Source organism: Carassius auratus, chromosome 17 (genome assembly GCF_003368295.1).
Source record: "Carassius auratus strain Wakin chromosome 17, ASM336829v1, whole genome shotgun sequence".
In the NCBI taxonomy this organism is placed as follows: Eukaryota; Metazoa; Chordata; class Actinopteri; order Cypriniformes; family Cyprinidae; genus Carassius; species Carassius auratus.
Window position 1 is genome coordinate 26,415,930 of NC_039259.1, and position 27,284 is coordinate 26,443,213.

General features: G+C 34.7%; 1 protein-coding gene across 2 annotated transcripts in view; it reads right to left on the bottom strand.

The window, feature by feature from the left end:
- Window positions 1-27,284, bottom strand: part of LOC113117824 (bcl-2-modifying factor) — a 56,546-nt gene that overhangs the window by 16,418 nt on the left and 12,844 nt on the right. Inside the window, exon 4 of one of the 2 annotated variants that reach the window (XM_026286755.1) lies at window positions 23,103-24,110. The exons of the other annotated variant lie outside the window; for it this stretch is intronic. Coding sequence (XP_026142540.1) covers window positions 24,003-24,110 — 108 coding nt within the window. The 3' untranslated portion in view covers window positions 23,103-24,002. Of the gene's footprint in view, window positions 1-23,102; window positions 24,111-27,284 lie in introns of those variants that run through there. 2 annotated transcript variants of the gene reach the window in all.

Consider the following 27,284-nt stretch of genomic DNA (forward strand, 5'->3'; position numbering starts at 1 on the left):
ACAACATATACATCGTTTCAAATGTTCCCGTAACATTCTTATAATCAAGATCAAATGTTTTTACAACTTAAAAAATCTGGACATTTTAGAGAGCATTCAGAAATAACTAAATCTTTTTTTTTTCTAGCTGGTAATTATATATACTGTAGCTTTCTGTGATGTGTGCAGAAAATGTTGAATGTACTATATAATCTTTGATAATTGAAGCTTTAATTTGTGGCTTTGTTGCTTTAAAATAGCAATGGTTCGCCGCTAGATCGCATGAATTATTGTTTTCATTGCATATACAGTGTTGTGACAATATAACACAATATAAATAATACAATTAGCTACTAATACAATGTAGTTAAAGTGCTAATTTCTCTAAAAAAAAATAAAATAAAATACTACATTACCTATGGCTTACTTTAACGTTTGATGTATTGTATAGAATTGTTTACAGTCTCTACAGTATTTAAAGCAATAACATCAGAAGCATCTCTTATTAAATTTGAGAAATATTAAGAGTAATCTCCTCAATGGAAAAGAAATAAAATTACAGTAACTAATAACTTAGTAATGCATTTTGAAGTAATGCATTGCACGCAACACTGGTGTGATGTGTCAAGTGCTTCAAAACAGTGAATCATTTAGTGAAGGAATCGATTCAGCTGATTCAAAGCTTCTTAAAGCATCAAAAATCATTAAGAAACCTCAGGACGATATAAATGTAAGTGCTAAAATTCAACTTGATTATGGGTTTTGTCCTAATAAAAGCGGTGAGTGATACATGTGAAGGAACTCAAGTCTCTCCGTGCTTGAGATGTTGCTCTTGGCTCTCGGCTGAACTCAGGCTTTCAACATTCAGTGATTGTTTTTTCTGGAGTTTTCACTCTCTGACTCCTGCGTTTCGGGCTGGACTCCAGAAAAGATTCGTGCTGAGAGAGACCCTGAACAGCTGCCACCTCTGAACCGTGGATCAGTTTTTTCTGTTTTCATTTATTACTCCGTATCTAACTGTGGGCTCGGGGAGTCTATCTGGCTTTAATTCTGGGTTTTTAGATTCGCTCTTGTACCTTGGTGTTGCACAGAATCAAACAATCAGAGAACTGTGGAAATATCTGAAACATGATCGTCTCTATCTGATTACATTCAGTCACCCAAATGACAGAGAAAAGACATTCAGTCATGTTTAAGTGTGACTTAAGTGTTCAAACACTTTCTGGCATCACTGATGAGTGCCTGATAATAAATAAGTACTTTAATTTTTTTTAAAAATAGATATATTTACTATATTTGTTAAATTAAAACAATTTATTAATGAATATATATTAATATAAACAATACATTATTTTATTTTATTTATCCTGCTCTAAAACACCCCTGTCTGACCCCTGCACTCCTAGATGACCTTTGACCTCTGTGAGCATGTGTTTAAACTGTCAGCTGCTAACTGCTGTTCTATTTTGGATTAGTTTTTATTGCTATATTTCTGTTTTCATTTAAATTTAAGTTTGTTTTAGTAACTTAATAGTGTTTTTGTCAGTTTTATTAGTTATGCCTGTAGTTTTCATTCTTTTTTATTATTTAACAACAAGCTAGAAATTCCTGTCTGTCTATATTAATCTGACCCCTGCATCCCTAGATGACCTTTGACCTTTGTGTGCATGTCTCTAAAAACAGCTGCTGACCACTGATTTTATTAACATTTTAAATGTTATTTTTATATTTCTGTTTGTATTTTGATCTGTTAAGTTTTTAGACATTTTTGTTCACTTTTGTAACTTTTAGTAGTTATCATGTCTCCATAGCTTTTATTAGCCTACTTTATAATCAAAACTCTTACATCTCAAAATTATCTCATTAAACAGTTTTCATCAAACTGGGATCATCAAATTAACTTGTTTTTATCGCTCCGTGTTTTTAATATGTGAATACTAATGACTCATTTGTGTCTGTTTTGATTTTTCATGAACTTTAGGAGAAACATCTGAAGACTTTCTGAAACCTGCTTCTCAGATAAAACAAAACAAAAACATGTCTCTCTAAGAGTTTCAGAAGAGATCTCCAAAATGTCTCAAATTGTGCTTAAATTCAACAGTAATCTCTAACACTAACTCAGAATGAAACATTGTATCAAATGATCAGTTCAGGCATTCTTTATATTTCTCCTCACGACATCTAGCTCTGTTTATCTTGTTTGATTTTTTTTTATCATATACACCAAATATTTACTAAGTAACGTTTAAAATAATTGATTTGACATCACGCTTTGCAAAGTGCTGTATCCTTGTGGAATTATGGACAAATACACATCCGCACGCTTGACAAAACATCTCTGCCTGGTCTCGGTTTACACAATCCCTCGCTGAGAGAACCTGCTGGACAAACTAACACACTTGTGCCATGTGGCATCCGACCAGATCACGTTTCTCCACTGCTGTTTGTGATCCACGCTGGAGTAATCAGCCTCATCCCAAGAATAAACAGCTGAAAGAAAGTTAAAAATAAGTCTCAGCGACCTAAATCAAAGCCGTCCCATAAAGAGAAAGTCAGCAGAGGTTGTGTGACTGTGTCAGACACACATGAGTGTAGAAAACTTTACATAGATTTAATCATAAATGCGTGCGTTTGCACAAAAGCTAGATTTTGCATGCAAATATACAGATAAGACTATGGACGTAATTTACAGATTTTGAAATACTATCAGCATGATATACAGATAGGTGTAGTATGAAAATATTATACAGATGGAATGTGTAGTAAGTGTGTGTACACTATATGCAGAAAACTATGAACATCTGAACGTTATTTACACTAGTGCGATGGACATTAAAAAGTGCATAGAAAAATATTCCAGTTTGCAAATGGATTATTCAGGATTCAGTGTGAATGATCAGAGTAGTGCAAGTGATAACAAGTGCAAGTGTTTGTTGTTGTTGTTGTAAACCAGATGTAGTGATGAGGAGGGGTGAGGAGTGTGTAGTGGCATCTCCTGAAGTGATTATGTCTGTGGAAATGTGACGGATGATAACTGTTTTGCCTTTTTGGGCTTTATATATTTGTTCAAATATATTTGTTTTGGGCCAGTTACTGTATGTTTAAGGCATAGTATTCCTTCAAATTAACTCAAACCTAAAGCACAATACTGCCCATCATCAAGTCTGTTTTTGCTGAGACAATAAATCACAAATAATAAGAGAGTGGAGTTCCCTCTAAAATGTAGGTACAAGTTAATTCACTGACTTTTTTTCTAACTTAGGTTTTCTTAATTAAAACATGGGTACAGTTCTTAATTTTGAACTCTCAATGTACACTAAAATAATTTAACTGTAAAATGTGCAAAATTATCATTTATTTTTCTAACTTCGCTCGGTGTTTCACTATGGGAATCGCTTTGGGCGTGGGATTTGTCCACAGTCTTAGAGGCCCTTTCTCAACACCCTTTTGAGCCGTTGGAAGCTATAGGGTTAAAGTTTCTCTCGCTCAAGACAGCACTACTGTTAGCGCTGGTGTCAGCTAAGAAGGTGAGTGACTTACAGGCACTGTCGGTCTGCAGTTTTCTACAGGGTTTACAAGGGTTTCCTTTCGCCCTAACCCGGCTTTCGTACCTAAAGTAGTGGATTCGTCATATAGATGTCAAACTACAGATCTTGCAGCTTTTCACCCTCCTCCGTTCTCTTCTCCAGTGGAGAGGAGGTTGAATACCTTGTGTCCTGTACGAGCACTTCGTGTGTACGTAGAAAGGACAGCAGGTTTCAGGGAAAATGACCAGCTGTTTGTGTCATGGGCTACTCCTCACAAGGGGAAGCCATTGTCACGTCAGCGACTGTCCCACTGGATTGTAGAAGCTATTTCCTTAGCATATGAATGCAGAGGTTCCCAACCTCCCGAGGGCTTAAGGGCCCACTCAACTAGGGGCATGGCGACATCATGGGCCTTACTCAGAGGTGTTTCGGTCCAGGAGATCTGTGCTGCAGCAAGCTGGGCCACACCACACACTTTTGTGCGATTTTATAGACTGAACGTGTCTGAGCCATCCTTAGCTCATGCAGTGTTAGGAGTCAGCACGTCAAGTCCCATATGATTGGTATAGCGTAAGTTGCAATCCGGGAGTGGTCTATATCTCCCATAGTGAAACACCGAGCGAAGTTAGAAAAAGAAAGATGGGTTACTTAACGTAATCCCGGGTTCTTTGATAACAGAGTGAGGTGTTTCACCAACACTTCCCTCCTTGCATAGGAACGGGAAGAAATCTCTCTTAATGACTTCGTAGGGGTTGACCTGAGTAATATAGGTGGGGGCGGAGCCTGATCTCAGGTCGACCTGTCTGTCAAAGACAGACGTGGTGGCATAGGAGCTTCCGTAGTTGGTCACGCCCAAAGCGATTCCCATAGTGAAACACCTCACTCTGTTATTAAAGAACCCGGGATTACGTTAAGTAACCCATCGTTTTTCAATTTCCCCCTTTTTAACTATTGCAATAGTTATCGTAACATGGACTTCATATCGTCATCATATCGTATCATGAGATTTTGATATCGTTACATATCTATATACACCTGTACTCACTCACATTCACACTCACTCACTCATTCACACCCAATCTTTTACTCACACTCTTTCATTCACTCACTCAAACACACTCACTCACTCACTCACTCATTCATACACTCATTCATTCACTCATTCACTCATACTCAATCACTCTCTCACTCACTCACTCACTCATTCATACACATTCATTCACTCATTCACTCACACTCACTCATTTTCACTCACTCACTCTCTCACCCACTCACTCACTCAAACACACTCACTCACTCTCACTTACTCACTCTCTCACTCACACTCACTCACTCTCACTCACTCACTCACTCACTCACTCACTCACTCACTCACTCACTCACTCACTCACTCACTCGCTCACTCGCTCACTCATTCACTCACACATTCATTCACTCATTCACTCACACTCATTCACTCACACTCATTCACCCACTCATTAATTCACTCATTCACTCACACTCACTCACTTGCTCACTCACTCGCTCACTCAGTCATTTGTTCACTCATTCACTCACACTCATTCACTCTCACTCACTCACTCACTCACTCAAACTCACTCATTCAAAACACTCACTCACTCACTCACTCACTCACTCATTCACTCACACTCATTCACTCTCACTCACTCACTCATTCACTCACTCACTCACTCAAACTCACTCACTCACTCACTCACTTAAACACACTCACTCACTCGCTCACTCACTCATTCACTCACACACTCTCACTCATTCATTCACTCACTCTCTCACTCACTCACTCACTCACTCACTCATTTACTCACTCATTCACTCACTCTCATTCACTCTCACTCACTTACTCGCTCACTCACTCACTCACTCACTCACTCACTCTCATTCACTCTCAATCATTCACTCTGACTCACTCACTCGCTCACGAACTCATTCATTCGCTCACTCACTCATTAATTCACTCACACTCACTCACTCTCACTCCCTCACTCATTCACTCACTCACTCACTCACTCACTCACTCACTCACTCACTTACTCACTTACTCACTCAAACACACTCACTCACTCGCTCACTCACTCATTCACTCACGTACTCTCACTCATTCATTCACTCACTCACTCACTCTCTCACTCATTAATTCACTCACACTCACTCACTCTCACTCCCTCACTCATTCACTCACTCACTCACTCACTCACTCACTCACTCACTTACTCACTTACTCACTCAAACACACTCACTCACTCGCTCACTCACTCATTCACTCACGTACTCTCACTCATTCATTCACTCACTCACTCACTCTCTCACTCATTAATTCACTCATTCACTCACACTCACTCAGTCACTCACTCAAACACACTCACTCACGCACTCATTCACACACTCACTCACTCAATCACTGACTGACACACACACACACAAACACACACACACACACAAACACACACTCACTCACTCACTGACACACACATACTCACTCACTCACTCACTCACTCATTCACTCACTGACTGACACACACAAACACACACACACATATACACACACACATACACACACACACTCACTCACTCACTGACACACACACACACACACACACACATATACACATTCACTCACTCACTGACACACACACACACACACTCACTCACTCACTGACACACACACACACACATACACACATTCACTCACTCACTGACACACACACACACACACACACACACACATACACACACACACTCACTCATTCACTCACTGACACACACACACACACACACACACACACACACACTCACTCACTCACTCTCACTTCTCTATGATGACAATAGAGTGGTCTGAAGAAATACAGGTTTGTCATCTCTTAAAGCTGATAACTCATCAGATGTCTCAAACTGAAGCCCCAGTCTTTGTTTCACAGGTCACTAATGGACTGAAGTCTATGAGAGCTAATCTCTCGGCCATCTGACTCGCTCTGACCTCGAGGGAAGATGCCAGCGCTCTGGTCGGAGGACAGATAATATGAGTTATTATTTGAACTTCTTCTAATTCCGTCAAAGCCTGAGAGTTATGACAGGTCAGCGGTTGCCAAAACAATAGTCTTACGTCTGGCTTTCCTACGATTATTTACAGCCAGTCTTATCTCTTGTTTTGGATAAGCGTTTGCAGTGCTTGCTACTCCAGCTCTCCTCTAACAACAATGAGAAAAATATGAGAACTCAGCTAAGAATAAATGTATGCTTTGGCTTTAGTGTTAAACAAAAGACTTAATTTTGATCTGAAAAGTGCATTCATTTTTAAAACAGATGAGTAGGAAGGACTTTTCAGACTGTAACTGTAGCCAAAATAACATCACAGACAGTCAACATTTGTCTAATTTGCACTGTCAAACCAGAAACATCCTGCTATGTCTAATACTTCTTGTTTGAGATAGAATAGCTTCACTGATTATGCACACTTGCATAACTTGCAGTGATTATTCACTTGCATCTGTTTAATAACTTACCGAATTAATTTTCCTTTAATAATTTTAATAAGATTTAAAATTATCTGAACGCCTGTGTACATTGTTACCAATGCAAGATAACGCAGACACCAAATTAAAATGAAAGGTTTCAGCCTTACAGGGTTTGATAAAGATGCATTGACTGAATAAATAAAGGTAATCTGGAGTTCTGTTGAACCCTGCAGGTCGTGTGTGGTTTCTGAGTAAGTCTTTTCACCGAATCAAGTCTCCACAGCCGTTCAGACCTTGATCTAAACCCTGATGAGCAGTTCGGTGGAAAACCACCAGCGTTTGCAGCAGACGACCTCAGAGGCGGAGTGCGGCGAGGCCACGAGTTCAACACGACCACATCTACTGTTCTGAGGCGTGACATGAAAGAGCTTCTGCTGCTTGATCACTATATCACTATAAGAGCTGCTGTGATGCACATAGAATGACTCAAATATATACACTAGAGCTGAACACTTCTATACAACAAACAGATCTGCAGAACTGTTGTTTCCAAACAGGTTTCCAGATAACAGAGTTATTAGGTTGCTCAAACAAACAGTTCTGAAAGCGTTTAATCCTGCATGTAAATCATGTTTTGCTTTTCATTGGGTATTGATTAAAATATACTATGAATAAAGCGATGACATCATGCGTGTAAAAAAGCAAATAAAAAACCAAGAGCGAGTCAAGAGCCATACCAACCTGTCAATCACACAAATCACCATGGCAACTATCACAGCCAATGAGAAGGCCTGCTGTGTGAATGTGTCCAAATCAGCTCAAGCTGAACTCTTCAACCCTCATCGGCTCCAGTTACAGATTCAATATAAACCTGCTCCAATAACCTCTGGAATAAAAGATCTCATTGTGATGAGAGTTGTGTTAGTTATCACACACTGCACCGAACACACACCTTCTTTCTGTAGATTACCAAAAGACTGAATATACGTTGTTTAGGAGTCTTCAGTAAGTTTTTATTTATGCTTTTTTATAATTTTATTAAATATTAAGAGTTTTCAGGTTTTGGCAGTGGACTACAACATATTTGATCTTTATTATTTCTATTTCTTGTTATTTTATTTTTTATACATATTTAGTAATTTTCAGGTTGTGGTAATGAATTACAACATATCTGATCTTAATTATTTCTATTTATTATTATTATTTATGTTTTTATTATTATTTAGTGATTTTCAGTTTGAAGCATTGCATTGCAACACATTTGATCTTAAATTTTTCTATTTATTATTATTATTATTTTGTATAAATATTTAGTCATTTTCAGGTTTTGGCGATACATTACAACACATTCGACATTAATAATTTTTATTTTTATTTTTTCCATTTTTAATAAATGTTTAGTAGTTTTCAGGTCAAATTTGTATTTTTACTTATTATTTGTATACATTGAATAAATATTTAATGTTTTTTAGGTTTGAAACAATTTTCTTCTCAGATATTGCAAGTAAATTTCACAAATAATTACAAAAAATGGCATGTCACACATTGAATTAAACATGAATGGTGAAAAACTTAAATTGTGTTTTCTTTTATTTTGATCTAATTTATTTCATTTATAATTTTTATATTAATGTACATATTATTTAAGATTTATCTCTTTTTTTAGTTGAAATTTACTCAAAGTTCAAGTAAATCCACTGCTGCAAAGGCATGTTTTTGTAAAAGTTCCACAAATGCATGATGTTTCCAAAGTCGATGTGAAACAATCATGTTTTCAATATCGACCACAATAACAGTGATTATGATTTCTGCCAGAATGGAGCAGCTCTGGTGTATTTTGCATGCTCCAAAGCTGATGTGTGGATGAGAAGTGGCTCATATGGAGGTGTTTATGGCCATCAGAGCTGGGCTGCAGTCGCTCAGGCCATTGTTTGAGGAGATCTGGACGACGGCCAAGTGAGAGGAGGGAGACACGGGGAGGACAGGAAAGAAAACAAACTGGGAAACATGCTTGACGGTCAAAAGAAAGATTACGTGCTAAATTAAATGTTTGAAATGACTGATCCTGAAACTTACTCATGCATGTAACACATTTCTGCTGCTGTTAATTAACACACACACACACACACACACACACACTCCAGTTTCAACATGAAATTTTATCATAGAAAGACTGAAACGTATTTCTTTAAAGCTTCAAACTATGTTTTTCCTCCCGTTGAAGTGTGATTATCATACAGACCAGATAAAAGTAAAGGACTTTGAAGTTGAAAATACTTGAATGCATATGTGTCCACTTAAAATAAAATGACGTATATTAAACTTTTTAATTAGTAATTGATATTTAATTTCACAGATAAGTACAATGAAACAATTAAGGATGATTTTTTTGATGTAGAAAGACTGAACTAGTGGTTTCTTGTAAAACGTGCTCCAATTATCTATATTAATAACAAACTTTTATATTTTCCATTGTACTTTAAAACTATCATACAGTAGAATAATGCACAGAATTAAAGTACAATGAACTGGAGAATATCTTACTTTACATGCATCAGTGCTTTAAGTGGCCCAAAAGAGGTGCCGGTACTCTATTTATAGCCACAAAAAAAAATTCTGTTTTTTTTTTTTTTTTTTTTTTGATGACTCCCCTCATCCCCTGAGGTAACAACAACTATATTGAAGGACTTTTATATACAGCAGTCAACAGACGACCTTAATAATAAATCATTTTATTAGTTTGTGGATTTGCTTGAGCTAGAAAGAACTAATGAAACATAAATAAAATGTGCAAAAGGAAATACCCTTAGAAAGAGCTACTGCATTACTGCATTCAAACTCCCGAACTGACTCAAATGATTCGCGAACTCGCTTTGAACTCCCGAACTGACTCAAATGATTCGCGATCCCCAGACTGACTCAAATGATTCGCAAACCCGCTTTGAACTCCCGAACTGATTCAAATGATTCGCGATCCCCAGACTGACTCAAATGATTCGCAAACCCGCTTTGAACTCCCGAACTGATTCAAATGATTCGCGATCCCCAGACTGACTCAAATGATTCGCGAATCCGCTTTGAACTCCCGAATTGATTCAAATGATTCGCGATCCCTAAACTGACTCAAATGATTCGCGAACCCGCTCCAAACTCCGAACTGGTTCAAATGATTCACGCTCCATACTCCAAAATAGGAAGAATTAGGAAGCGTGCATTGTGAGGGCGCTCTGAAAAGCAGCAGCGAAGGCAAAGGATTAAAAGCTCTATTAAAACAGATGTCCAAATGAAGGTACCTATATGCTAAAAACAGGTTCTGGGCGCATGGAGAGGTGGCGGTATGCTCAAGAGCTATATTTGGAAGTTGCGGTACTGAGTACTGGTGTGTACAGGCCCACTTAAAGCAATGACATGAATATATATATAAGTATGTTTGTATGTGTAGATTGAAAAAAAATGCTAATAAAGTTCACAAACAATTTCAAAGAAACTGCAAGGGATGCATTAAATTCAATTAGAACTTTTAAAGTAGAAAACCTGAAAATCCAATTCTCCATATTTACAACTTTGAGTCATCCAGCAGGCAAATGCACAAAAGTAAAATAAATAAATAAATAAATAAATAATAAAAACGACAACAACAACACCTTACCATATATACATGTGCACACTGAGAAATCAATGTAGAAATATTTTTAGAATTATGAAGAAACTGCAAATAACACATTCAACTTGATATGCAATTTTGACGAAAAACTGAAATAGTATTTTCTTACGAAACATACTCTAATCTCCAATGATTTATTTAAAACTTTGAAGAATCAGGTTAGTGTAATTAAATTCTTGCGCAGTGTTTTCCCCTTGTTCTCTGTGTTTTCAGTGTTGTACTGTTGACTGAATCTCACACTCATTTTCCCCCTCCACAGGCTTTTAAACACACACACACACACACACACACACACACTGGACCGGCTCTGGTCTGCTCCTTCTGTCCAATCCTGAGACACACACCAGCAGATCTCGCTCTAGTTACTGCTGGAGAGATTGGTTTGACTGCAGACACACAAACACTCATCTGATCCCAGAGCGAGCCCTGCTTGTGCCACGGGACAGACAAATAAACAAGTCATTGCACTTTATCTCACAATCAGTTTATATCTCACAATATAAATAAGAAAATAAGTCAGAATTGTAAGACATAAACTCAGGTTTGCACGATACAACCTTGCAATGTTGAGAAAAATAGTCAGAAGTGTGAGATATAAACATTTTCTCATAATTCCAAGTTTACAAGACTTTTGTTGTTTATGACTGTTTTAAAAACAGTTTTTCGAGTTTCCTCTCGTAATTCTGAGTTTAGCTATATCTCACAATGGGATTTAATAAAAAAACTATTTAGATTTGTAATCTCACAAATTTGCTTTTTTTCTGACTTTTTAAAATGACAAGTTTACATCTCTAAATTTTGACTTTTTGGTTTTATTTTGTTTTCATGGAAAGTCAGACTTTTTTCAATCTTTTTTTATTCCTAGGTTCTCGAGTTTACATTTCGCTTTATTTTTTTCCATCACAGAATAAAAAAATCTATATAATAAAAAAAAGTTAATTGCCCTTTTAATTTCAATTAATATTATATATATGTTAGGGATGCACGATAATATCGGCACAACATCGGTATCGGCCGATAAAAGCTTAAAATGACCATTATCGGTATCGGCCGATATGAATATTTCTGCCGATGAGCCAAACCGATATTCTCCAAGTGAAATAATTGACCTGTTTTTCAGATGTGAATGTCTGTCTACATTTGTAAAATAATAAATTTATGGTAGAATCAGTACAGAAGAGATACATGGATTTCTCTTCAGTAAAATTAAAGTTTAAATTTATCAGTATATATTTGTATATATATCGATATCGGTATCGGCATCGGCCAAAATTATTTAGAAAATATCGGCATATCGAAAATCGGCCAAAATCCAATATCGTGCATCCCTAATATATATATATATATATATATATATATATATATATATATATATATATATATATATATATATATATATATATATATATATATATATTAGTTTTTTTTCCACATAATCACATTATATAATTTAAGAAATGTGAGATATAAGCTTTTTTTTGGTGAGATATAAATTTGGAATTGCAAAGAAAAAGTTAAAGTTAAACTTTAAAGAGTTAAATCTCAAATCTCGAAAGCTAGAAGAATTGTGAGATTCAAACAATACAAAATTGTGAGATAAAAAGTCGCAGTTACCTTTTTTTATTTTTTTGATCCATGGAAGAAAGAAGCGTCCATAAGTCAGCTGTTTCTAATGGCTTCAGTGCATGAGAGTCCCACGGAGGAGGTCAGTGGGTTCATAATGGCTCTGTGTGCGTGTGTGTGTGTGTGTGTGTGTGTGTGTGTGTGTCACAGCTGTGAGAGGGGTAACTCTCAGAACTCCGAAACCCCCACTGGCTCCTTCTGACCGCTGCATGTGACGCGTCCAGAAACTCAAACAACACGACCCAAAACTGCAGCATGCTGTGTTATCAAACGAGTTATTTCAGTTATGAACCCCATAATCATCAGTGTTAGACATGCACGTGGATTCATACAGAAGAAATATTCAAAATAAAGCGTGCTTCACGGAATCCTGTGTCTGTTTTATTGTGTAACTCAGGCTGCAGTGATTCAATGTGTGTGTGTGTGTGTGTGTGTGTGTGTTACCACAAGACAGATGTGCAAATAAAGTCTTAAAAGTTTTTTTTTTTACAGAAACACTGGAATTAAAGTTAACATTTAGCAGAAAATAGTTTATTTAATCATCAATGAATTCATTTTACTTCATAATCAACACTCAAATAAAAACTGACTACTAGTATATAAAATTATGAAAGTTGCATTGCAAATATCACATCTTGCAATCTTGCATCTTACTTTATACATGCAAACAGCTGTGTGCAGACCACACCTGGGACTAATTACTGTAAACTCAAAAAATAATGCCTCGAATAACCTCATCGCTAATTTTTTTTTAATATAAACTTCTTGCAGTTCTGAAGTGGTGATCATAATTATATCAATAAAAAGTCAGTTAACTACACTATTTCTGTAGCTCAAACAGTAGAGCATATCAATGTGATCATGGGTTGATTCCTAGGAACTGCATGGACTGGTCAAATGCATGTGCATCGCTTTGGATAAAGCATCTGTCAGATGCATGAATGTAAATGTGACTTGGCTTCAGTGCTTGTGTGTTGACTGACTTCTGCTGTGCATCTGAGATCAGAGATGTGAGCAGAACCTGTCGAACCGGTCTGGTTCAGACGCTGTCATCTGCAGGTTTTGGGCTGATCTCGGCTACTTTTAGATCGTTTCAAATAAATGAGCAGCCAAACAAACACAGTGAGTCACAAATCTGTGCCGAATGATCTGTTTTGGAGACAACACCTCAAACAGCAACACAAGATGTTTGAGAAGACAGACACTCGCTACCGACTTATTATTGCTTGAACAGAGACTGTGTTTATGTGAGGATCTTCTCACGGAGCCTCCGGGCCACACACACACACACACACACACACACACACACACGCAGCAGAGTTAATGAAGTGGTTTCCTGTTACTCCTCTGCCATGCCTCGGCTTTTGTCTTTTGTCTTGAAAACAAAAGCAAACTAAACTACAGTCCTACAGTTCTGCACCGAATCAAATCTGTGTTATGATCTTAATTCCCACAGAAAATAACTTTGATAGCTATCTGTTGGCAAAAATAAGCAGACATTAGGTTTACAGTGACTCTTACAATGAAAGTCATGTTTCTGGTGTATGTTGTGTAATATGTAAATGTTAGCAAATAGATATTATCTTTACATGGTTTTGGCCAAATATTAACTTCTGCCACATTATTCTCATGTTAACATCATGCCTGGTTTAAAAGTCGTTATACTTTCAAAACAATGTATTTAAACGTTCATCATGTAGCATTTTGCCACATAGACATCTCTTGTGAAAGTATTTCTGTCACATTGTTTTACCTTTTGAGAAAATAGACATGATATATAAAGTCATAATTTAAAAGACAAAAAGAAGTTGTAATTTTAACATAGAACATTATAATTATGAAATAACAGTCAAAATGATGACATTGAAAGTCAAAAGTATGACATGTAAACTATGAGTAAAAAAAATCATAAATATGAGACATTAAATTACAATGTTAAGATAAAAGGTCATAAATCAAAGCTATGGTTACATACTAAGTCAACTATAAGACAAAAATCTAAATCCTAAGATAAAAACTCAATAAAAAGACAAAATTATGACACAAGTCTTAATTTTTATAAACTAAGTCATACTGTAAGTTTGAGATAAGTTATAACTATGAGATAAAAAAAGAAAAGAAAATTATGACGGGTCATAATTTTGATATAAAATAAAAGACAAAATTAGGCCATAGTCGTAATCACGAGAAAACGTTGAGACCATAAAACTAAGACTTTGAGATAAAAGTTGAGATAATTATGACATTAAAAAGTCAATTAGGACATGATAAGTCATAAAAAGTCAAAATTCTAAGATAAAAGTAAAGAATTCTATAATAATGGTTTACTACCAAAAAATAGTTTTCTTATGTGGCAGAAATTGTCTTGCATTTTACATGTATGCAATTAGCAGAAGCTTTTATCCAAAGCGGCTTAAAGTGCATTCAGGCTATATGTTTCTTTTTGACCAGTATGTGTTCCCTGGGAATTGAACCCATGACCTTTTGCTCTGCTAATGCAATGCTCTACCACTTAGCCACAGGAACATAGCACAGTGGTAGAGCATTGCGTCACTTTTCTGTTATGTCTTGCATAACAGTAAAGGTGCCATAGAAAGCAAAAATCTCTTTTATAAGGTGTTTGAACACAGTTGTGTGGCCGCAGTGTATGAAAACAACCAGCCTATAATGATTAAAAATCCACTCACTCATTGTTTTATAATCCCAATAATTGATAAACAGTCTTTCTCACTACTATGACGTCATAGTTAGTGAAAGCCCCGCCCATTTATGACGCTCTCTGCACTATTAGCATATACACAGCCCTAAGTGAGAGGCAGCGGTCCACCATTACTGTTCTCTTGCTGTAGCTGCTGGAGGAACAATGTCAGCACCAATTTAAAGGAGACAAACACAAATAACAGACACACACACACACACACTCTTGAGGACATTAGAGGACAATTTGAAATATTGTATCAATGCATTCTATGGGACCTTTGAATCAAATCCACACAAAACTTCAAAACATTCTTGTAGTGAGACATTTAACCGAGCACCTCACCTAAAACAAGTAAAATCACATTAGTAGTCATGAGATATTCACGTGAACCATCTTTTGGGTTCACACACAACAATACGAGCTCAAGCATGTGATGAAAAGTGATCAAACGGCATTTGCAACAGTCTGTCACAAACTACTATTTGAGGTTCTGACTAAACTAGTGCATGTTTTACAGACAGTAATTAAGCAATTGCCTCCCAGTGTGTGTGTGATTGTGTCGGCTGTTACAGCCTTGAGTGTGTTCTGTGGTTTTTCAGTATGAGGCGTGTGTGAGCGTAAATTACAGTAATATCAGTGAATAAAACCAGTGATTTTTTTAAATTAAATATACCATCATGAAAAACATTAGGCATTCAGTCGCGTAAATAGGATGTAGATAGAACAGAACATTGTGACACAGACAGTAAAGGGTTAACAGTGGAGGCGAGCTCATGTTTTGATTGGCTCCTCAGACGTAAACAAGACTGGCACTTGACGATGACCCCGTGCCTGACCTCAGAGATAGACTCTGGAGCGAATGGCTGTCTCTTTCTGTGAGGGAACGCCTGGAGAACACAGGGGCCATTGTTTGTGAGGCAGCGCTGCCAAGACTCCATCCTCACCGAAAAGTGCTGAGCCAAGCAGAGTCACTGCCGGAGGCGTGCAATCCCACAACCCCCTCTGTCCTGAAACAAACTTCATATGCTGCTCCCGACGCTTGCAGAGCTACATAATGCATGTCTAATCTCAAACCTGGAAAGCCTGACATGTAATATAATAGTGAGAAAAAAAGTAATGACCTTAAATGGAATCGTTTATTGAAACTTTAGACAAAATATTTTAAAGTTAACGTGTTTTTTGGGTATCACATTTGATACATCAGGTTTTAATGGGTCATATAGTCAAAGTAATGAGATAAGTCAAAATTATGACATACAAAGTCATAATTTTGAGATACAAAGTAATTATTGTGATAGAAGTAAACATTATGACATTGACAGTCAAAGGTATGACACGTCAACTATAAGTAAAAAAAAAATGAATACAAGAGATTAAATCACTATTTTAAGATAAAAGGGAATAATGAGATAAAAGACAAAATTATGACACATTAAATCACAATTTTGAGATAAAACGTCATATTTATGAGATAAGTCAAAATTATGACATACTAAGTCATAATTTTGAGATACAAAGTGTCATTTATGGCAAGTCAATTGTGAGATAAAATGTCATAAATATGACATTAAATAACAATTTTGACTTAAAAAGTCATAATTATGAGATCATGAAATCATGTTGAGATTAAGTCTAAATATTTTAAGTTTTAATGTTTTAAGTTTTAATTTTGCATCAGGATTTGATGGGTCATATAGTCAATTATGAGATAGAAAGTCAAAATTCTGACAAATTATGAGACTCACAGTCAAAAGTATGACATAAGTCAAATACAAGTAAAAAAAACATAAATATGAGACATTAAATCACAAGTCATAATGTTGAGATAAAAAGTCAAAATAATAACATTAAACATCATACGAAATAAGAGGTCGAAATGATGACATATCAAATAATAAATTTGAGAAAAGAAAGGTTGATTATATAAGTTCACTATTAAATAACAAGATGCTAATCATTTAGAGGGCTTAGAAATGTCCATATAAAATATTATACAGTAGGTTTTAAGGTTAAAATACAATTTTTTAAATACTAATCTATTTTAGTACCAGTTATCTGTATGTTATTTTAGTATCATACAATAGTTAGAATTTAGTATTTTTCTGCATTCATTTTTAAGGTTTTGGTCATTTAGTTTCAACACTTCTTGTCAGACGTTTCCTCACATCACTATCAGCACTACTACTACTGATACAAATTAAGATGAAAGCCCTCTATCACTTTAAGAAGGTCATTGGTGTTTTAATCAGCTATTTATTTGACGGGAACATTACAAATATCTCCCTCCCACAGATTGTATGTCAAATAAAGCAAAGTGCTTTCTGAGAACAGACATTAATGCAGAATAACCGTTCTGCTTGCTCTATAAATAGGCACGAGGCTCCAAATGGCAGATTATATGCCAGCGGCCGAGGTCACGTGATGTGTGTGACAGGCGGTCATTAGTGTGGGCAGCAGAATTAATGACCTCGCTCTGGGAGAGGCAAACAGCGGGCAGCGGTGCTGCCAAAAGCCTGGCTAGTTTCAGTCTCCAGAATACTGAACAATCATTACGCTTTCACACCACATGACGCCAACAAACAGCCTCGGGCGGCTGGACTCAACTACTACATACTCATCACTCACAGTAGTTTAACAGCAGTACAAGTTCAGAAGAACTGGTGTAGAAACCCTTTTCACTCAGAAATTACTAGTAAATTTCACAAATCATTACAAAGAAACAGCAAGTTATGCTTTGAATAAAATTCTAAATTTTGAAGAAGAAAGACTGAAATAGCATTTTCTTGTACAATGTGTTGTAAAAAGCTTTTATATATATATATATATATATATATATATATATATATTTTTTTTTTCCATATTATTTATTTTATTTTTACAGTGTGCCTTCCCATGAAATTTCCTGTAAAACTGAACCTGACACTGTTGACTTAAACTAGATCCAAAAACATTAAAAATAATTTTCAGCAATTGAAATAAAGTTGAAAAAGTTGAAATGTTGCCTTGGAACTGAAATAAGTCTTAAGTTGCATAAATCTCATATGATGAGTTCATTTCAGATAAGATATATATTTGTATTGTTATCGTGTGTTTTATTGTGTTATCTGCATTATTTTAGCAATTTTTTTTAAATCTAATCAAAATAACCCAACTGCAGTTTGATTGAGATTAAATGGAGTGCATTATGTGTTTTTGCAAATGAACTCTTCATATATATATTATATATATATATATATATATATATATATATATATATATATATATATATATATATATATATATATATATATATATATATATATACACACACACATTTTGAGAAGTGCACACAGACTATTAAAACAAACTAAAATGTAAAAAATAAAAAATAATACAAAATACCAAAATAAAACTAATCTGAAAGTGGAGAATTCAGAAATTAGGGTCAAATTAACATTTTACACAATAAATTCACATAAAACACAAATAAAACAAGCAAAAAAGTACCTGAGCTCAGTCCTGAAAACCTAAAGTATTAAAATTAGAAAAGGTACTAGTTTTAGTGAGCTGTGCTCCCTAAACATGAACAACACAATTTCAAAAGCACAATTTTGAAAATAACAAAACAAAGACATTCATACTTTAATATGTTTTTATTGAAAAAGGTGTACCAATAAAACAACCAAAAAAGTATTTCGTAGAGCAAAGCTCTTATGTACAGCATATTGCACTAGCCTATATAACAAAACATAGAACTTCCATACTGTATAAAAAAAACATCCGAGAAACCAAACCAAGGTGAGGAAGTGCACAATACAGTCCCGAAGACACACAGTCAATGTTTACACACATGCTACATCATCACTGGGTCTCATTTCTTGGTGTACAGTGAGTGTGTGTGAACCTCAAGACTTCAGCGAGACCTCAGATAAACAATCAATGAGTTTCCCAGTGGGATCATTTCAATAGAAACCAATTGTTGGATATATACGAAGGCCTGGATGGAAAAATGGAGGGGTCAAACCTGCCGAATGGATTCTTACATGGTAAAATGTCTTCAATGCAATTATTAAAATCATTTTGGAATGACAAGGAATGTGTCAAGTCCATCTGTAGATTAAAAAGAACTTGATCATAGTTGGAAATCATTTAACAAAGTTAAAAACATCTGCCTTCAAAAAGCTAAAAATTCAGTAAGAAAATCCATTTTAAAAACCCAAACCAATGAGCTCCAACAATAACAGTCAATATCAAGAAAACAATCACCATTGGTTCATCAAGGGTTAATACTGGGCAGCACGGTGTGCTTGTTTGCCTTTGAGTCAAAATACATCATTAGATACCAAAAAACTAAATAGAGAATCCAAAACATATTCCTGGTTCCTCACGAACTTTAAAAGATCGGCATGTTAAAGAGACTTGGAGAGAAACACAAAGTATTTTCCAGTGCATGTAAAAAAAGAGAAACGGAGTTAAAGCACTTCAAAACATCCTGCATTTACTGCGTATGTCTTCAAAACCTCCAGTATTTAAATTTTATGCAATGATTCGGAGTCGGATCTTTGAGATACTGGAAAGATTAAACCACGTTTCTGTTTTAGAATTTATTTTTAGTTTCTCATCCAGGTCATTTTTCTATGGAAGCTTGTTTCAAACAAAGGAATAAAAAAGAAAATACAAACGGTAATTGCGACTTTTATCCCACAGTTCAGACGTTTATTCTCCTAATTCTGAGTGTATATCGCACAATTCAAGATTTGTCCCTGTCGAATAATTAAAAACAGAAAAATGTAATTGTGACATTTTCTCTCACAATTCCAACTTTTTTACTTGGAATTCTTAGTTTACGTTGTGTTCTGACTTCATATCTCTATAAACACAGAACTGCAAAAAAGTCAATTGTGAGATATAAACTAAGAATTGCGCGATAAAAACTTGGAATTGCAAAAAAAGTCACTTGTGAGATATAAACTCAGAATTGCGCGATAAAAACATGGAATTGCGAAAAAAGTCACTTGTGAGATATAAACTCAGAATTGCGCGATAAAAACTTGGAATTGCGAAAAAAGTCACTTGTGAGATATAAACTCAGAATTGCGCGATAAAAACTTGGAATTGCGAAAAAAGTCACTTGTGAGATATAAACTCAGAATTGCGCGATAAAAACTTGGAATTGCGAAAAAAGTCACTTGTGAGATATAAACTCAGAATTGCGCGATAAAAACTTGGAATTGCGAACTTCCAAAATCCAAATTGCATGAAAAAAGTCTGAATTGATAAAAATCTAAATTCTGAGAAAAAAAAATATATTTTCAGAAAAAAAAGTAGTTCTATAGTTGAATCAAGCTTCCTTAAATTTGAGCCCACAATCAGAAGAGAAACAATTACATACAAACCTAAAAGTCAAATGTTTCACATCAAAGTTACGAGAATTTGGAGCTGTTTTTATGTCATGAAAATTTTCAAATTAATAATAATTTCTAGAGCACTTTTTGAAGTGAAACAACCTGTACGTTTTTTTGTGGGATTCACCTGATTTCATTTAATCTCTCCGCTGACTTTCTCATGCTCCGTTCATCTGATGGCACTGATTTGAGAGACACCAAAAATGTTTATGACCGAGAGTCCAAATCCTCCTTCAGCAACACAACGAACACCAGAAATCCACAACAAAATGTTATTATCGAGGCATAGAAAGAAAAGAATTGCACAATAAAATGTATACAGTAGCATTGGGCTGATATACAAAAAAGAGAAACAACATAAATAAGAGAAAAATAAATTAAAAAGGATGAAGGAAAGTGAAGGAGTGCACATATGTGAGCGGCAGGAGAACATGCGGCGCTGGCTCAGCGTTCACAATCTGCAGGAAACACACGTTTAGCCGCGGACTCCGCCTCGACGAGAACTACTGAGAAACTGAACCTGTACCGTACTCATGTACCAGATACATTCCTGAAAACACCAGAGTCATGGAAACACGGCAAACCTCACATTTCACCTCAAAATCAGAAGAAACTTACAAGTTTCGATGAAGAAACTCAAGCTACATTTTTTAAGAGTATCACGATTTTGAATTTCTTTAAATAATTTTTTCATTACAAGCATGTTTTTTTATTCAATTTAATACTAAATACTGTAAGTAATAACAATGTAGAGTATTTAGATTTTTCTAATATAAAATAATAATAAATAAAAACTCAGAATTGCCAGACAGGATGTCAACATTTTGATATATATACCCGCAATCCTTTTCTCACAATTCTAAATTTACAATATTTTTTTATGCCGTGAAATAATAATTAAAAAAGGTAATTGCAAATGTATTTGTACTTTTCCATTCAATTTGATGCTTTATACCACAATTAAGTTATTAAAAAAAATGTATTTTTCAAATAGAAATTAAAAAATTCTGAATTTTGATAAACACAATTCTAAGAAAAAAGAAAAATTGCAAGACATTCTTTTTTTACTCAGAAAATTTAGTTTACAAATTTTTTTATTTTGCTACATGAAATTATTCAAAAAGATTGCATGAAAATAATTTTTCATGAAAATTAAGCATCTTTTCTATTCAATTTGATGCTCTTTACTGCATTTAAGTTATGTAAATGTAGATTTTCAATCATAAATTAAATGAAATAATCAATGTTAAATTACTCCCCATCTAAAGTAGAAAAAAAACAATAGATTAAACATTTTTAAAGCATAAATTAAAACAGCAAAAATTACAAAAGGAAAATGTAATTTTACTTTACAAATACAGCATAAAACTAATCTAAATGGTCTTAAAAATCTGTTACAAATACAATACAAAATATAAGTATCTTCTTTTGATTTTCTGGTGAAATATGAGCTGATTGTAAGTGGATTTCGAATCAACATTTGAAACGGATCTAAAAAATGAGGACTTTTATCGGTATGGTCTTCAAAGAGTAAAATGATGTGCTGTCATTAAAAAGAGTAAATGTTTTCCTTCATTTGATCGTTCTGCAATCATCTCTGATTTGAAATGAACGACCTGCATGATTTCAGAGGGAGCGGAAACATAAATCTAAACCAAAGTCTCACAAAATATGTGTCACTCCTTCAAGATGAACCAAAAAAAAAAAAAAAAAAATACAAATAAAACAAGGCAGAGGAACAGCATTGAATGCATCAATGTCTTTGAATATAATAATTACAGTCTTAACATATTTCTTCCTTATGTCTTGTACAAAGTAGTGGTCATATATATATATAAAAAGCAAAAAAGATAAAGAAATGTACACCACTGTAACTTTAGAGATCAGGTATAAAAGTACAAATAAAACCAGAAAATCAAAAGCGCCAAGAGTCCTGAGAGGAGAAAACTTCACAGATTTACACAGTATTGCTCGGATTATCTTCAACAGTTTCAGGTGATATATACAAACAAAACTACTTCTGAGAAGAGATTTGTGCTGCTGAACCTGATATGTTTGCTGTATGTGAATGTAAACACAGTTTAGGTCGATCTGTTCGTGTTATAGGCACAGAAATGTTATGATATGTCAAAACTGGTTTCTATTTATTGGCCATTATAAGCTTTGTGGATTTAAAGAGACGGTTATCCAAAAATAACAGTTCGGTCTTCATTTACTCACACACGTCATTCCACAACAGAAGACCTTTTGAAGGATATTAATAATCAAACAGCTGATGGAACCCATTGTATGGATCCATACTATGGAAGTCAATGGGTGCCATCATGGAACAACTTCATTAAGTTGAAAAATTCTGTCATAATGGACTCTTTCTTTTGATAAACATAAAAGAAGACATTTTGAAGAATGTTGGTAAGCCAACACGTGACGGTAGCCATTGACTTATTATCCATATGATGGAAATCAATGGGTTCCAGCATGGAACAACTTGAGGGAGAGTAAATTATAGCAGATTTGTTATTTTTCTGTTGAACACAAAAGAAGATATTTTCAAGGATTTTCTTAACTAAGTTTTTGGCACCAATTGACCTCCACAGTACGGAAAAAAAAAATATTATGGAAGTCAATGGGGTTTAGAAACTCATACAGGTTTTGGAACAAATTGAGGGTGAATAAATGATAACAGAAATATTATGATAAAATATTTTGGTAACCAAAAAGTCCACTGACTTCCATCCTATCATTTTTCCCCATACTATGGAAGTTAATCATGAAACAACTTTATTAGGGCAAATCAGAGTAAGTGATGCCAGAACTAAAATTTTTGGATGAACTTTAATGTCTCTTTAAGTACCTGAGTGAGACTTAATATCAAAATTTTTGCAAGTTTATTTCTAATGTTTTTCAAAATCCGGTGAATTTTTAAGACCTGATAATGGTTTTCCTCTACCTTTGCTTCCCTCGGGATCATACACAAATGATATTGGAGCAAACAAAAGCAATCCAGTAATATTTCATGCTGTTGCGTCAAAACTCAAATCAAATGAAATATAAAGACATCTCAATAACAGCAGTACATCAACTCATCACGGACTTCATCAAACCCTCTTCAAAGATCATCCTCGCCTTCTGACTAGATTTCAAACCAAACAATAGGAAGAACAATAAAAAAAACTCCAACACTTATGTAATAAAAAACGTAAAAACATCATGAAAACTGAGGTGCAAAAAGCTTTCGTTCTGAGAGACAGCCTCTTTGGAGATTTGTCAAGCTGCTGGACGTCTTGGGAGATTTCTGAAGGAGAATCCCGTCCTAATCTTCCGTTTATGGGTGGCGTGGGACAGTAAGGCGTTCCCAAGACTCGAGGAGGTCATTCGGATACACACGTGTGGAAGTGCAAAGAAAATGAAACCGCATCCTGTACAAAACACCTCGACGTGTTTATGAAAATATTCCTGGTAGAATCTAAAAAACATCATGGCATCTTCATGGGGAAAGATGATGATAAAAACTGCCCCGTCCTGCGGAGACGTCTTCATTCCAGTCTCTGGTTTTCCCCAAAAAAACCGTGTTAGATTCCAGACAGTGCTGTTAAACGCTGTGCTCCGTGAAGAGGACTGGGACACGGATGGCAGTGTTTGGGAGGCGCTTCACCTGCGATCTGCTCTTGCGTTGGCCTCTCTTCCAAATAAAAGCGTGTAGAACGCCACCGCCACACGCCACAACAGAGGATCCTGGTTCCTTTGGTTTCTGTGGTGCTGCAAAATAACAACACATCACACCACTGAGACTTACAGGATACATGTACAGTAGTGAACATTTGAAGAGGATCGAAACCTTTCATCAAAGTTGTTTCTTAAACCTAAAAAAAATCTAAATTCTTGTCTAAGGACCACTTTTTTGATCCACTTCAAATGTTGACGAGTATGGCGTTAAAATAGTTTCAAAATGCAAAATTATCTTAAAATGCTAATTCTTATTTTCTTTGTTTTTGGGGTGAAGTACAGGCCGTTGATGCATTCAACATTTAAAATATATTTCAGATTTTGGAAAAAATTATAAAATATATGGCTAATGGGAATTTTTAAACATTATATTATGATAAAACAACAAATTTCAAATATTTTTGAAATTTTTCTTTTCAAATCATTAAAAAAAAGGCCAATATATATATATATTTTTAAAAAAAAAAAATATTTAAAATTATGCAAAAAAGGCCAATATACCGTATATTGCTAATAAGGATTCTTTTATTTAAAAAATGACTTTTATATTATCATTATAGCAAATAATATATTTTCATATATATTTTAAAATACATTTCTTTTTTTAACTTCTTTATTCACTAAAAATATCATCAATATACAAGATGCTTTCCAGAAATATAATAATTTAACAGCAAGTCTATATACACAACTGTATATATATATTTATTAAGATTATACAAATATATACATTTATTATTAAAAACCTATTGGTAGCATACTTTCAATAAATTTTTGTTATTTACCTAAACCCAAAAGTTTACGGTACATCTAATTTACTCAATGTTTTTTAATATAATAAACGCATTTTCGTGCACCTTTAAGTAAATGTGGTAATGTAAATAGTGTTTTTGTTATTTGAAGGTTTATTAAACGGGTATATATTTTGATGCATGAGACACTATCACATCTCATGACACTGGTGTGATATCGGTGAGCAGCTGAGCGTGTGGATGGCGTGAGGACGATGCAGTGATGTAACAGTGGAGTAAACACAGTCAATCCAGACAGCAGAACATGAACATGACAGTATTTCCACAACAAACGCTGTCTGCTCCTGATGCATGGAGCCACGCGATCTCAAACAGAGCAGACAGCTTAACATAAATGTTGTGGTATATATATGTTCTGGTATTTATAATATTATTATATTTTTAGGGAAACAAATAAATGAATTAAAACACGTTATACTTATTTTGTTATTCATATAGAATCTGATTTGTGGCTGTGAACTTTTGATAAGAAAAAAGGCAAATGAATGACAAGAATTAAATGCAAAAAAAATTATTATTGTCCATGAAATGGTATTTTACATATTTTTTATAATAATACAAAATTTTAATTAAATTCTTAATAATTATAAATAATAATAAAATAAGTATTTTATAATAAAAAACTACATTTTTAAATAATAAAAATAACTCAAAATAGAGGGCTAGTACTTTGTATTTTGTGAAAAATATTTAGCAATTTTCACAACTTAAACCTCATTATGTTGCAATTCTTTATGAAGTTATTGGCAATTTATATATTTTCTATATTGTTTATTTTGTTATTGATTTGGAATCTGTGTGGCTCTGAAAGACAGCCAAATTTAAAAGAATTAAAAGCCAAAAATATTACTTATTTGCTTTGGAACGGCATTTTGCATTATTTTTATTATTTGGAATTTTATTTTGTGCTCATTTCTTGGTCTATTTTGACTTGCACAGCAGTACCAGAACAACTTGAGATTCGCCCATCGAGGTGTTTTAAGATGTTAATTGAAGAACACTATGGGTTCTTGAGTGTGATGTCACACTTCTCCTCATGATGTTATCAGACTCATGTGATCAGTGATGTCGGAGATGATGGATGGGCAACTCTCACGCTCTCCAGTCGCTCCGAGGAGAATTGGATTTGGGAAGGATTAGGTGGAGAAAACTAGAGCTGCCATTGAGCGAGGGAAGATAAGATAATTTCACTAAATAGGATTAAGGGTGGAGACACACACACACACACACACACACAGCTGTATTTTGGCTGGCTCAGCTCTCCAGAGACGAAAGCCTGATAACTCATCTGTTTCTCTCACAGACGAGTCGTAAAGAACGAGCAAAAGCCTTCGCCGTAACTCAGCCCTCTAAAGCTGTCAGACGTTACTAAAAACACACCATCAACAACACATACATGCACTTTCAGAGCCGTAAAACACGCTTTAACAAACACTAGCAGTCAAAACCGCTCCAGCATATGCTAATTAATTACAGTTTTGTGAAGAAATGTATAAAATATATCTACATATTTACATTTAGCCAAAAAGTATTTTAAGTTTTGTGTCCCTTGAAGAACCTTTTTTTTTTCAATTACAATTTTCAATATGAGAAATACATTTCCTTAAGCCACAAACTTTACAAAATGCATATTTTTTTTATATGTTTTCATTTTTTTAACATGCATTTTTCAATGCACTTTCAGAGCCGTAAAATACATTCAAAATTGCTCCAAAACACGCTAACTAGTTTGAGTTTGCTGAAGTAGTTTATGATTTATAAGTCTACAGAATTCATTTTGAAGCATTTAAGCAGAAGATGACAAGGTTTTTAAGATCATCATGAGAGACGTAAATTCAGTCAGAATCTGACTTCATAAGATTTCCAAATGTTTCTGAGAAAGGTTTTAGATCGAGGTTCGCAAACGAAAAACAGCAAAATAATTATATTTTAATGTCCAAAAAAAAATAATAAAATACAAAATGCATTTTCGAGGCAAATAAGTAATATTTTTGGATTTAAATCCTTCTGAATTCACCATCTCTTTTATTTCTTTCTTTTTTTTTCAATAAAACCTACTTATTTTGCTATTCATTTGGAACCAATTAATTTTCAAGGCAACTCTGGCACTGAAAGAGCAAGTATATTGGTGAAGAAACAATTTTAACTCAGAAATTGCTATTCATTTTCACAATTACAAAGAAAAGTCAAGTATCGTGCTTAATAAACAGAAACAGTGTTTTCTGGTGAAATGCACAGGTTGACAGGTTGCTGAAGTGTTTATATAACAGTCAGGTATATCTGAAGATCTCCTTCATTGCAGTGTGTTGCATAAGCCCGAGACGCGGCTCACTTTGCCCTCGTAGACCAATTTACAATCGCACCGAGCAGAAACCACCGTGAGATCGCCATCGTG